General features: G+C 47.1%; 3 protein-coding genes across 5 annotated transcripts in view; all 3 read right to left on the bottom strand.

The window, feature by feature from the left end:
- Rpl21 (ribosomal protein L21) overlaps positions 1-13,106 on the bottom strand; it is a 31,349-nt gene extending 18,243 nt beyond the window's left edge. Inside the window, exon 1 of the mRNA XM_077703777.1 lies at positions 13,096-13,106. The gene's annotated coding sequence lies outside the window, so the exon portion shown is untranslated. The remainder of the gene's footprint in view (positions 1-13,095) is intronic.
- On the bottom strand, positions 4,250-8,600 carry Nd-b14.5b (NADH dehydrogenase (ubiquinone) B14.5 B subunit). The gene is made up of 3 exons (XM_077703766.1): positions 8,389-8,600; positions 7,799-7,942; positions 4,250-4,375 (listed from the first exon to the last, which is right to left on the bottom strand). Exons 1-3 carry the CDS (start codon positions 8,567-8,569, stop codon positions 4,326-4,328), a joined length of 375 nt encoding a protein of 124 aa, XP_077559892.1. The 5' UTR covers positions 8,570-8,600; the 3' UTR covers positions 4,250-4,325.
- Dsp1 (Dorsal switch protein 1) lies at positions 10,311-13,544 on the bottom strand. Of its 3 annotated transcripts, none has more exons than XM_077703774.1 (4): positions 13,392-13,544; positions 11,548-11,881; positions 11,286-11,460; positions 10,311-11,172 (listed from the first exon to the last, which is right to left on the bottom strand). In XM_077703774.1, the coding sequence occupies exons 2-4, from the start codon at positions 11,844-11,846 to the stop codon at positions 11,020-11,022; spliced, it is 627 nt and encodes a 208-aa protein (XP_077559900.1). In that variant the 5' UTR covers positions 11,847-11,881; positions 13,392-13,544; the 3' UTR covers positions 10,311-11,019. The 3 variants fall into 3 exon arrangements, with proteins under 3 accessions (XP_077559900.1, XP_077559899.1, XP_077559901.1); XM_077703773.1 differs by having other exon boundaries at positions 13,325-13,483; XM_077703775.1 differs by lacking the exon at positions 13,392-13,544 and adding an exon at positions 12,639-12,878.
- Positions 13,545-14,001: the final 457 nt, after the last annotated feature.

Genomic DNA, 14,001 nt, shown 5'->3' on the forward strand with positions numbered 1-14,001 from the left:
TCACATGCAAGAACTGTGATGACTCCCTTTCTTCAATGCCCCATGTTAGTCAGGAAGTGTAACGATGAACTTCCAAAAGACACAACACAGGGGATTCACTCCATCCACGACACTGACAGTACCATGTCATATTGAGACCACAGAAAAAGCAACTGCCAGCAGTCCAGCACGTACTCCTGCATGAAAAGCGCTTGCCTAATCTAGCATGCACGTCAGACCGTCCTTACCCGGATGACCCTCTGACCCCCCCCCCCCAATTTCCTCACCCATGACTGCCTCAGCCACCATGGATATCCTCCCCCTCACTTGGTACGAGACCCTCGGAAAGCTACAAACTCTTGCCCCCACCATACCCGCCTTAACAAAAATGTACCCCATTCCATATCACATGCCTACTGCCCATTCCCTGGCGCCCTGTACCACCTGGTATGGGAGGGCCAACAATGCCCGTCTTGTTGCCCATCCTCAACCGTACGTACACACTGACGAGCTTGGACCTTGTGGCGCATCACAAAGTCGCCGCTAGGGCTGAGGCAGCCAGCCAGGACTAGGGTATCCCAGAGTAAGGACACCCCCACCCCATGGGGATGGTGCCCATGCCAAGAAAACTCGCTCGTCTGGGTAAAAAGTAGGTCCATCCTAAACAGCGCTTAACAAAACAACAACCAGGAAGAAGGGACACAAGACGGCACTGGCTTGCGCCGTCTTGTGTCCCTTCTTTCGTGTCGTTGTTTTGTTAAGTGCTGTTTAGGATGGACGGGTACCAACTAGCCCAGCTGTCGATTCTGTTAAAAAGTAGGTGCAAGACATTTCGGGACTTCATATTTTTAGCAACAAAACCTGGTAACTATGCAGGATCATAAACCTGCGATGCTAACTCTGGTTTTTGTCGTGGTTCACTGCTTGTCGGCATTTGTGAGCGAGCTACTGCTGCAATGGCAGCAATATTCGGTGTCCATAAAGGGGCACTACTTGTGCTATATTCAAGCGACCCTTGTAGCAAATGCCTAAAGAGACATGCACTACTAAATGCAGGCAGATGTTGAACCAATTTGCCAACTGTTTTTCCAGCAAAAGAGAGATGGTCAATTAGGCTTCAACCTAAAAAAATAAGGTATGGGGTTTACCAGCAATGGCATAGGTGATGAGGACGTTAAAAGGCTTTCCATAACATTATTACCAGTGGTTACCAGGCAGCGAGGTTGTGCCACATCCTATGGTTATGAATGAACTAGCTATCAAACAGGGCAAAGTTTCTCCAATCCACACCACCAACATACACGAGATGAAGCCATCATGCTTAGACGACTTTAGACTAAATTACCAGTCCGCATTGCACCCTCCTCTGCGCCGTCTATCCAACGAGGTACCAAGCTACCAGTAATGACTGTCCAGCACTTGGCACCCTCTACCATCAGGTATGGGAGTGCCAGCGAACACCAGACCTGCTACCCATCCCCAACCTTTCCCATACAACAATGAACAGCGCAGTCGACCAGCAAGGACCCTACGATACAACTTGATTTTGTGAAGAGAGCCTACACAGCCAGCCTCATCTGGGGGATCTTGGACTAGAAGTCCCCTCCAGCGATAGCAGCAATGGTTAATTAAAATTTTGTTTATTCATTCATTCACGTCGCTCAATATGAAAAGCAACATAAGAGGCAGGCAATAAAGTATACAATGGCAGAGGTGTGCAATTATTCCAAACTTAAGATAGTTCATGAACAGTGCTTGAAGTTCAACCCAAGCTTTACCGCATGGTCCATGTTTTAATGCGCGGGCTTTTACTGCTTTACTCGGTTTACTGGGCAAAAAACCATATTCCCGTAACAGGGCCCTATCAGCAAGCACACACCCACTCAGGAGGATTGGCCAGTGAAAATGATGGCAGCTGTCAGAAGCTCACAGAAGTTCAGAAGCCATGCAAGCACTGGGTGCATGGCTGGCATTACCTCGGCACATAGCTCTGTGGTACTCGCAACTGTCAGCTGATGATGATGACGATGTTCCTCGGTGAATGGCACATTCCCAAACGGGACCAGCCAAACATCAGGGGTATGAAAAAAAATATTTATTTACAGGCTACCAAAAACTTTCGAGAGGTTGGCAATACTTTTTAAAAGTGAAATCCACAATTAAAAAAAAAAGGAAAAAGAAGAAGAAAAAAAGCATCGGGAACACTTCAAACCAATTCACATCTAAGTTTCCTTTTTCCGGAAATAAGCATTTTGAAGTCCCACGTTTTTAACCGGTTTAGCCCTGGCCAATCCCCCCTTGTGGGTACGTGCCAAAAACTTTGAGGACATCATCATCATCATCATCACCAATTACCTACACAAGTTTCTGCGTAAAAGAATTCAATCAGAGCGGGAATCGATTTGAGTTTTCTATGAAGCTCAGAAGGGCTGAGCACACATCCCAGCGGCAGAACCCAGTCTCAGACACCCAAAGCGAAAGGAGACTAGGCACACGTAATTTAATCCCTAGGCTGCAAAGCGGAACTTCAAGAAGCTGAAATCTGATAGCAGCAAAACGTTGACAGGCCATCAGACAATGGTCGACGGACTCATCTTCATTACATCAGCTACAGAGAGGACATAGCGTGAAACGTGACGTACAAAGATACCTGTTTAATTGTGGAACACGACAGTGGGTAGTGGTTAACATAACCTCAAGGTTACAGGAGGGGCACCAATTGGGATTGCACGGAAATTTAAGGTGATGAAAGTCTGTCAATGATAATAAAACGGATTCCTGCCAGCCTTGAAGTTTTAGCATTCTACGGTACCTTCCCGCCGTAATTAACGCGGTGGGCTGGATGACAGCTTCGAAGTCAGCCTCATCTTTTCCATGACTCGTCACTAAGCCCAACATACCCACCCAGGTGGATTGACCAGTGGAGCATGACAGCATCGTCAAGAGCTTGCATTTGTGCGATACACAATTTCCATTTCACTGCAACCTCAACACCCCCACCCAAAATTCACACAAGCCCTCCCTTGGCCAGAAACGATGTCAGCCGCCAATTCACAACTCCCCGCTAGACTGCGACATCAACATACCAAGCCCAACTCCGTGCTCCAAGGTTCGTGGCTGATATATGAATTCCCACCGGCAGCAGGTCAACACACCCACCCACACAATCCTTCATTCTCCTCCCACAACGCTGCAATCGAACTGAAAACTAATGGAAACTTGAGTCGACCCCATGGCTGCTTCGCATACTACTCAGGGTTCCCCTACGGGAAGATGGTGAAATTATTTTGGGGTTGGCTTTTTGCAAGGCATGGCAACTGCGCGAGAAAGCTTACCCTTCCATCTTTCTTCTATGCTTTGCACAAAAAAAATGTAATGTAAAACATTCGTTAAGGGGCAACGTGCAGGCATAGAATGTGGTAATTTTCCTTTTGACAAACAAGGCTTTTAAGTTTATTTGTGTAACTGCTTTTCAGGACAAACAGGGCCTCAAACAGTGGGGCTTTCTTGTTGTTTCCAGACTGAAACTCAATTTAGGTAATATCCGTTTTTCACATATATTCCCGTGGCAAGAGGAGTCCTTAGGCTATCCAGTTTCATTTTCAGTCGACAATTAAAAGGCAAAAATGGGCTGCACGTGTGCTTCCAGCGAGCCACTACCATAGGTTCTAGTGCTATGCAGGAAGCTTCTATTACAGCCTAGTCTCTTTTTACGCACACAATGTTTTGTACCTGTCTTAAAAAATAAAGGTGGCCAACACAAGTTTTTCTTTAGATGTTTGTTTGCCTACTCTACGAAACATACAAACTTTGCAACAACCTGTCCGGTCTATCCTCTATTGGCTCACACATGTTGTCAGTGATAGGTTTAAAAAGCTGCACTACAATAGCACATGCGAAAGCATAATATTGAAGACATGTACTAAAGGCGGGACAGTAGTGTGCACAACATTTGAAGGACTTATTTAGTCAAGTCCAGGTGGTTGCATAATTCTCCTCACCTAAGAAAGCCGTGGGCGCCTGCTGCTGTCACCGTCATATGGTAATGCTGACAAAAACTTACCACAGTGGAAAGCGTGCTTGCAGTTGCAACTAATGCACCACTTATCTAAACTCAATCACTACAACTTGTTCCTCTTACATGTCCGGTGCATTCCAGAAACCACTGAAGGGCGAAACAGCATGAGCTCGTAGTGCGCAAAATAAGGCTGCAAAGTGTTTGGCTTAGTCGCAGCCGCCATTTTATGCCCGTTCACCAAAGTGCACCAAGTGAGCCTCGGAACTTGGTCACTTTATTTCTAACGTACAATCTTGCAACTATAGTAGTGTAGAGAAGGTCCTGCAGCTCATCGGACTGGCCTCCAGGTTTCAAGGATATCTCTGTACTTTCTCCGCTCTGAAAGGAAAGCACAAGAATTGATGCTTAGGAGAGAGAGAGCCAAAGCACTGCAAACAAGTGGAATTCAAGATGGGACGGAAGGAGTTAAATACTAACGTGCAGTTCTTAGTACTTCCAAAACCAATTAGAACAATTAGAAACCACCGCTCAAAACAATGATGTTCTATGTCCATTTCTTGAATTCCCTGCAGTGTCCCAGCCCCCTTAACCCATTGAACTGGACCTTCTGCTGTGGACCTGCCTTGGCGTCGCTTGGGAAGGACGGCAAGCACTCAACATGCTCCATCCTTATGCCCAACTTTTCCCCTTTTTCTGGGTAGCCATCCAATCAAGACGTCCTGCTCCACCGTAACTAAACAAGCAATCTTTCTTGGGCAGTTCAGCCAACCTCTTCCTGTTATTTTCTGCCCTTTCACTGACGTGCGACTGCTGTCAAGGGGCGGTTTTAACCTTTTATTAGTGCAATAAACATTTCAATCATGATCACCATTATCAGAACAGCTCAGAGCATCTTCAGCAATAGGCAGGCAGGAAAAACGACAGAAATAATCTTAATTGGCTTGGCTCATCTTGTGCACTTTTGTGCACGAGATGAGCCTCATTTTGTGCACTTTTTTGTTGTGTTAACCAATAACCTGTCAATAATTACACTTTTCACAAAACTGCTGTTATGTGTTTGAAAGAGAAATCTATAAGCTACAATTTCATGCATAGCAATGCTAAATGTGTCCAGTAGCTCAAGAGGGAAAAAAAAAAAAAAAAAAAAAAGATTCGTGGAAGCACTTAAAATCGGCCATTTTTCCGTGGTCACGAAAGAGTTAAAGCACCCTACATCCCGAGTTTCACTCGTCATGCAGAGTACTGCAAATTGATAACCTTCGTGTAACACATGAAGCACTCTAAAACAGCTGCTCACAGCTTGCGGCCCCAGTTCATACAACGTGTGCGAGGCACAATGACCTCACGACAGCAGGAACTGCTCGTATGTCACTGTGGCATTTTAATAGCCACCACCATAGTTTTTTGGTTACATGTGGCAGACGACGCATTTCCACCACAGCAGGTCGATGCATTGCCTGTTGTTCCAATGCTGCTGCACCCAGACCTGGCATGAGCTATTTGCGGGAGTGTCTGTATGTAAGTACAGTAGAATCCCGATAAACGGAAATTGCTTAAACGGAATTGCCGCTTAAATGGAACTGTAGCCTGTAAGTTGGTTGGTTTTTGTATTCAGATAAAGTAACAAAAAACTTCCAGTAATTGGAACTAAAATTTCCGCCTCACGGTGTAAACGGAACCGAAAATGGAACTTCTTGTCAAACTCATGGCCAATAGCATCAGCTTTTCTCCAGTTCTGGCTGTTTAGTTTTTGTTTTCTCTTCTTAGCCCCATTGGCCTTGTCAGCCTAGGCTCGTTCGTAGTCAGCTGTGTTAGCGCAACGAATGCAACATCACAGTTTTTGTCCTAGTCGTTCGGTCTCGATTCAAGTCGTCGAGGCCACAGGGCTTAGCTCCTGCCGCCTCGTTTGTGCTATCGCGGTGCTATTCGTGCTTCATTACCACATTGCCGTCTTCTGAATTCAGTGGTTTGTAAGCACCCGTGACGTCGAGGCCTGAGGCGTGCACACCATGCGCTTACATTAGAAAAGAAAGGACATCATTCTTGGCTTCGAAAGTGGCTCTTTGATGCATTTTCATGCATTTTTTAGGGCACAGTGACTAATTGTTGCCAAAAAAACTTTGCGAATGTTGTGCCTAAACCTTTTGTAGTTTTCTTGCTTTCTGAAAAACCACCAGCTACATTCACCTTCCAGTGCTTAGAGTTCCATGAAATGCCCCTAAGAGTGTGTACGCACATAAATTTCAACTTTTGCTCATCTCCCTCAGTAAACATTCCTGTTAAATGGAACTAATTTTTTTAGTCCCTTGAAGTTCCGTTTATCGAGAGTCTACTGTAGTGACAAATGCTGCTACACAACCCGTCACCTGCAACCTGAGAAACAACCAAAGGGCCTGGAAAGAAAAAAACCTCACGCCACCATTCTATACCTTCCAGGAGCTGCAAAGCTCGAGAATTAAAGCACACTGAAGACTGCTACTAGCCATCACAGCCCTCTCCTGCGTGCCTGCTGTATTCAGGTCACTCAGTCATGTTCTGTCTCATCATGAGCTTAAGTCTTGAATTTCAACTTTTGAAGAACACAGGTGGCTTACAAATTGTCTCTAGACCCATTCAAGTATTTGGAAAATTGTCTGACCACATAACCATATTGTTTACGCTGCACGAGTTCATTCATCTGTCCTTCATGCCTCGCCTAGCTGGTGCAGCAACTTTTACAAGCAAGTTCCTTTGCACGAGCCTGCGACGTATTGCAGATTACATGTGGAATAATTGGGACCTACTGCAGCAGCCATGCCATCTGCCGCAATTAACCACAAATACGAGTGTTAGCAGTAATTGTGCCAAGTGTGGTTCGACCCTTTATGACATGCAGTCCGAGAAACAGATATTTGGTGACGTATAGCATGATCCGCTGCAGAATAGAATAAAACAAAACTAAACTAAACCACCGGGATGTGTGGCTGAGGCTAGTGGTACATTGCTCCGCTACTACACAGCCGATTTTTGAGGAGTGGTCGCCTGCCCGCCTATAGATCAACTTGGATGCTTTGTAGGGCACAGGCCAAATGCCATGTTCTTGTTAACACCGGGGTTCTTTGATCTACAGTTCCAGACTCACAGCGGACGGTCTGCAGGTAGTCTGAGGATTCTGCCAATAATAATGTTATATTATGTAGGACAAACATTTGCTGGACTCCTCCTTGGGAAGTCCATGGCGAGCTCAATATTGTAAATTGAAGATGCCCATTGGTTCGCACTGTACAGTCGGCCAAATCTTCAACTCGCGTGCGTGAGCAGCAATTTTTATGTATAATGACGTTATTAAGAAGGAACAGCCTATCATACTACGGGCCCAGCTAAGAGTGGTTTCCGAGCACCCACCTAATCTCGACCTGTTTGCAACTTGGCTTCCGTCATATGGCGCCGACGCATGAAAAGTCACCGCTCGCGCACGCTAGTTAATGATTTGGCCAACTATACGGAACACACAGCAGAGTTGGAGAGTAGCATGAGCCCGTAAGGATATTTCAAACCACCTTTCCAAGTGGTCGTGAATAAAATGAAATGGTGCTGAGCCAGAAGAGTGTTACAAAGAAGTGAGTGATGGTGCCCTGATGACTAGCATCCCTTACATTCAATGTCACAAGAAAGTTTAACTGCTGTTGCTAAGAAAGCACGTAGCAGCCCCCAGCTGTCTGTCTGAGTGTGTGCAGAAGGGGCGGTATATTCTGCCCCTGAATATTAGCCACAGCTCAGTAGGGTACGCTTCGCCGCATCAGTCGGCCCATCTTGTCTTACCAGGCTCAGGAAAGTCCTCCGGGTGAAGCATAATGTAGTGGCGCACGGACGCGTCTCTTTCGGAGGAAAGGTAGCCCGTGAAGCGACGGAAACCTTCTCCAAAGGCAACCCCGACAGCCATGGCGAAAATGTGCTTCTGGATGCCTGCGCAAAAGTACAGGCACCTACTAAGTACAGAGCAGAATTAAAGGGCAACTGAAATGGGAACTGAATTAAAGGGGAAAAAACTACCCGAACTAAACCTGAGTCTTCTTTGCTCGCGCTTGAAAATAATTTTGTGCTTAGAAGACACAGCGAAACAGTTCCGAGGGAACGGCTGATTAACGTAGGAAATAAGCGCGGCGTGCAGGTAATGCAAGTTCCGGCTGCCCAAGAAAGACCACCACTATCGAGGCAGCACTTAACGCCAAAACGGGGGAAAACTTGTCCGGGTAAACACAAATGGATGCTTGCAGTCACTACGACAGGCTTTTCTTTGTCTTTTATTTATATTCTCGTAAGCTTGGAGAACATGAAAATGGGCACTGCACCGGGAGACAGTCGCAGCGTTCACTCAGATCGCTTCAGGAGCCGCATCTGCTCGCACTCACCGCTTAACACGGGCTTCCTCATGAACCAATTGCCCACACACATAGCGGCACCAAAGCTGAATCCCGGGAAGCCCCAGAACCAGAAACGGTCCAGGAACTCATCGTGTTCAGTGCGTGGCAAAGGCCTAAAAAGATTTTCGTAATAAGGGGCCATTTGGCCGTACTTCGACTCGCCCTCCATGTTGCTTGCGGTCAAAATAGAGAGGTCGCTAGTGTCGCTAGCGAGCATCCGATCACGTATATGGATATCTACATTACCACATGCTACAAGACCACTTTTCCCCTTTTCACACGTTGCGAATGAACTCGATGCCATGGAGAAAGAAATGGCGAACGCGATTACAGCGGCGTGATAATGATCGTGATAATAATGTTTTTACCCATAAAGGTTATTGTGTTAGTATAAAAGCTTGCGGTCACACCTGCACCTTTGACCCCGACCAGGTTAACTCTACCCGCTCCACTTGTCGGGTTCGAGAAGGGGTTAAGGCTCATTGTCCGGAATATCCCACCTAGGTTTGTGGGTTCGAATTCCGAAATTTTTTCTAGGCGCCGTGTAAGCGAGGCTTGGGCTTACGGTGTCTTCGATTTGGCTGCACACGCCGCACTCGCCTCTTCGATTTAAGAGTGCAGCGAGCGGCGAGTGCAGGATGAGTTCACGGCTTTCCCTGCACTTCCCAGGGAGGAGGTGCAGAAGCAGACAAAAGTGCAGGACCGGATCTGCAGTGGCGGCGCCTGCGCTGCATAGAGTTTCTTACAGTATACTGCGCTGAACTAATTCTGAACTCGTGTAGAAAGTGCAGGCCAAATCGAAGAGACCTTTGGTGTTCCTTTCGGCAACACTCCTTCCATTTGTAACCAATAACCACCTCTAAAATAAATGTCTGGCCCTGACCCCACGAAGTACTTAGCGCCGAGTCAAATAGACTGCGTACGCTTTACCTACCCGAGCAAAGATGTTCGTTGTGGAGGGTGACGGGTTTTCAATGTAGGGTGTTGCGACGATAACTGGAACACTTTAAAAAATTTTCCTGAGCGATCCGCCGCTCTGTTCACGCTCAAACTTCACACAAAGGTCGCATTTTGTGGTCTATTTTGTTTGACACCGGGAACAATAACGGTAGTTACCTGTTTATTCTGAAAATAAATAAAAACGATTTTCGCCTATGGGAAAATGGCGGCGATTTGGACGTGCGAGCCCGAAAACCGGGTTTTCTGATCGTCTGCTGCACCATTTGGCTCCGTACGTGAATCCCAAACATACGTTTCACTCTGCAGGTGGTTCCGTCGTTCCAACATCAACTTGCGCTGGCTCGCACGTCCAAATCAGCGGCCATTTTCCCATAGGCGAAAATCGTTTTTATTTATTTTCAGAATAAACAGGTAAGTACCGGTGTTGTTCCCGATGTCAAACAAAATAGACCACAAAATGCGACCTTTGTGTGAAGTTTGAGCGCGAACACAGCGGCGGATCGCTCAGGAAAAAAATTTAAAGTGTTCCAATTATCGTCGCAACACCCTGTCTTTCTGCGGACGCTTCACCTACCCGAGCAAAGATGCCCGCTGTGGAGGACGAATCTGGTGGAGGGCGACGGGTTTTCAATGTACTTCAACATCTCGGCAGAGTTATGGTCCACGGAAAGACTTCACGACCGTGCCACAGCTTCGTACCATCGCCTCCTGTATTCTTTCGTACTACCGCTACTTTTATGTTCGGACCTCGTAATAGTCGTCCTCCACCATCCTCCATGCCCACTTACCGAACGCACTAAATACGGCAATGGGTACCGTTTCATTTCCACCCCTCCCTCCCTCCCTCCCTGCAAACCCACGACACCTGGGTCATTTGTGGTGCCTTCAAACTACATGCAGATAGCAACAGATATACCATTAGAAATGTGCCACAGAATACAATCTGCAACTGAGCGAGTGCTAAACACTTTTATTGTAGTTTATTCGATACAAAAAAGTCAGGCCACTAAAAATGAGTTTTGTCAATGACGAATGAGCAAAGAAGGTGATAATTAGCAATGAGGTATGACAACGGAACAGAAAAACCGAGACAGTACACATGGTACCGGAAAATAAAACCATGTGGGCCGGCAAGCCTCGGTGAAGAGAAAAAAAAAAAGTATATACAGGCTTACACAACTGTGCAAAAAATGCAATGGGAGTCCCACAGCTTGTAACATGGGCAAGTGTTCTGCGAGATGGGCAAAGATGTGGCCTGTTCACATGGTGCGCCAATGATGAACAGTTCTAGTTACAGCTTTACATTTAAGTTAAAACAGCATCCACATCCACACATTTACAAAAAAAAGTGGAGGACCGCCATTCAGACAGCTTAGACGTAAGGTGGGCAAAGAAACAAGAACTTGAACACCCATACGAGGGCCCCGTCACAAGAATAGCCAGCTTTTGAAGAACATGTAACCTGGGACCCGCACAAACAGTGTGGGGGCCCTCTGAACAAATTTAACGCAAAAAAAAAAAAAAAAAAAAAAACTATGAACACAAGTGGTGCAGCCACAAAAGTAGACTGCACAACAAAGAACTGAAGTGAAAAGACCGGTTGCAGAGAAGAAAAAAAAAAATCTTCAGTGTATGCTGGGTATTTAGAGGAGAGGCTGCTCAATCCTCATCGTCGTCATCGTCCTCAGCATCTTCAGCCTCCTCTTCCTCCTCCTCCTCTTCATCGTCGTCATCGTCCTCGTCCTTCTTCTTGGCCTTTTCCTTTGGGGGTGATCCGCCCTTGGTCTTCTTGCCCTTGTAGGCCTTCAGTTCCTGCAAAGCAAGGGTGCACTCGAGATCAGATTTCAAGCCGAACACTTCGCTACAGCTAAGGCCCCCCAAAACATGCAAGTGCAGTGCACCAAAATAACAGTGGTGCAACTTGCCTTTTCGTAGCGAGCCTTGTCCTTGGCAGCCAGGCCTTCGTACTTGCCCTTGACATCGTCACCGACCTCGTTCCATCGACGGCCCAGCTCCTTGGCCACCTCACCAACGGATGAATCCGGGTTCTCCTGGCGCACGTTGGGTCTCTCGTCGTTGCAGAACCAGAAGAAAGCAGACCTGCAATGGTAAGTTTGGTTAGATATCAGTGCAAAGGTCTCCCACCAAGCCAAAGCACCTAGTGTGTGGTTTTTGGCAACAACTCACAGGGGGCGCTTGGGTGCGTTGGGGTCCTTTGCGCGCTTGCGCTTCTTGGACTTTTCCCCCTTGGGTGGCTTGTAGTCGGCCATCTCAGTGTCGAAGCGCTTCTTGTCCTTGTCAGCCATCTGGTGGAAGCGCTTCTTCTCGCCATCGCTCATGGTCTTCCAGCGCTCGGCGCACTTCTTGGAGAACTCGGCGAAGACCACGTTCTCGTTGGGGTGCTTCTTCTTGTGCTCTTCGCGGCAAGTTTGCACGAAGAAGGCGTACGCCGACATGCGGCCGCGAGGCTTGTCTCCCTTGCCCATGGTGACGATGTCTCAGAAGACAGACGATACCAAAACTGCAAGGAGACGAAAGGAAAAATGAGCGCGAAAACGCACCACAAAAGCCAGCAGCGCGACTCAACTGACGTGCGCAACGCTTAAAGAATGTTGAAATAGACGGAACATACAATTTCAATACCTAAAAAGAGACTAGCCGCGAAAGAGTAAACAAAATGACATAACGCTGCTAACGGCCAAAAAAGGACGCGCGCGGCAAAAAAAAAGCCGCAAAAATGGCGCGCAACTCTTTCCCCCTTCCCCCCTCACCGTGAAAAATCGTCTGCTCCTGATAGGTATGACGCCCCTCGACCCCCCTCCACCTAGCACTTCAGTTACTGCAGAAGCATTCCAACCGCCTGAGACAGACGTAAAATGTTCTGGATAAACCCCGATACCGTAAATAGCCACAAAAGCCAGCTGAAATGTAACTCAACACGCAGGCGTCACGTCAGCCCGCCAAATTTCCCAACGGACGCTGCTGCCGGGTGCGGAAATTCAAATTTCGGCCGAAAAAAAACTAAAACGAAGGGCGATAAGTTACAGCGTACAACAAACTTTCTTCAAAAATGCAACCTGCAAACTTCGCAAACCACAGTTCGAAAGCATACTACAATAAGAAAAGTTCAAGGAAGGCCGCGCAGCGCAGAGTTTAAGTCCTCTCCGAAGAAAAAATACGTAGACAGGTTTGAAAGCTACGCGAAGCAAATTCGGGGTCCAAAAAATGTGTTTGGGCACGTTAATTGGGGTTGAAAGGCGAGCGCCAAGCGTCCCTACCTGTGCCCGCAAGCAGAGCGCGTAATGGAAGCCAACGCGGGAGTCGCAAGCACTGTAAATAGCTACGAGCGAGGAAGAAATCCGCGTCTTCATCAATGAAAGCCCCGTCGAAATATGCCCTTGGACGTTATCATGGCTTCCCTAGCTAAGACTTGCAAAGCAAGCGTATCCCCGGCAAACTAGAAAATAATTTCAAAAGTGCGCCCAGGTCCCCCGGCCTTTCCTATGGAGTCCCATAGCGTTATATACGAAGCTTTGGGTCCCCAATGGGCCTGCGCTCGTCCATAGCCAAAGCATGGGCAGCCCATGCAACAAAGACTGGGAAAAACGGCCGATTTGGGCAATTTTTATCGCTATGAAGAACGCAAGAAATCGCACCGGAAAACAAGCTAGAATAAAATATCATCCCTCCACTAAGACTTGGTAACCTCAGATTAACTGAAAATGCATAAAACACTGCCGTAGGAATTTTTAAACACGAGCGGTCGCAAGCAGCTTGCCACCATAGAAACACCATGGCGTCCATAGGCTTCCTTTGTGAGGCCTCGCCTAGCCAAGGGTTCCTACGGCCCCATAGAGTTACATGTAATACTCCGGAGACAAACTTGCAAAATACTCAGTCCTTCAGCTTAATGTCACGATAAACAAAAATTACCCGCTTTTACGATATTTTAGGACACACTTACTGCGCACAAGATGGACGCCCAAAGGTCTTTCGTTGGTGAAGATTTGCAATAACAAGCCGACACTCACCGCTGCGATGGCTTCCTCGGATCCTGCCCGTAGAGAAGCAGACCCGACAGGAACGCTGCGCCGTTGAATTCTCGCCACAGGAAAGCACAGGGAAGTTACGATTGGTGGGATTTGGATTGAGCGCAAAACAGTGGCCTATAGCAATGCGACTTGTTGTCACGTGTTGTGTGCTATCAGCCAATCGGAGTTTAAGTACGAGCGAGCGCGGGAACGACGCGTGGCGTGAACAGCCCACAACGCGTGTGCAGACGACAAACCCAGTTAACTATAGAACGGAACATAAAACAAGGTATTCGTGCTCAATAAAATCAGTGAGCAACATATATTGGTGCGCCTCACTTTTAGCGAACTTTCATGAATGCACTCATCTGGCGCCGTGTTTTCGAAATACATGTCATGTGTTCAAAGATGCACATTTCACGAGACTAATAATTTGATGGCTTCTTCTCTTCACCCAAAGGGGATGTAAAATTTGAAACGAACACAGGTCATTTAAAACGCACTATGACGGCACAGGATGCAGTTTTTAATCACCCGGCAACCGGTATTATCAGCTTCCAGCGCATAATGAGCTCATATCCCAAGTTTCAAAACAATGGCGAGGAGGCTG

This window comes from Haemaphysalis longicornis, unplaced genomic scaffold (assembly GCF_048455015.1).
Source record: "Haemaphysalis longicornis isolate Haplotype H1 unplaced genomic scaffold, Haemaphysalis longicornis Haplotype H1 scaffold_3, whole genome shotgun sequence".
Taxonomy (NCBI): domain Eukaryota; kingdom Metazoa; phylum Arthropoda; class Arachnida; order Ixodida; family Ixodidae; genus Haemaphysalis; species Haemaphysalis longicornis.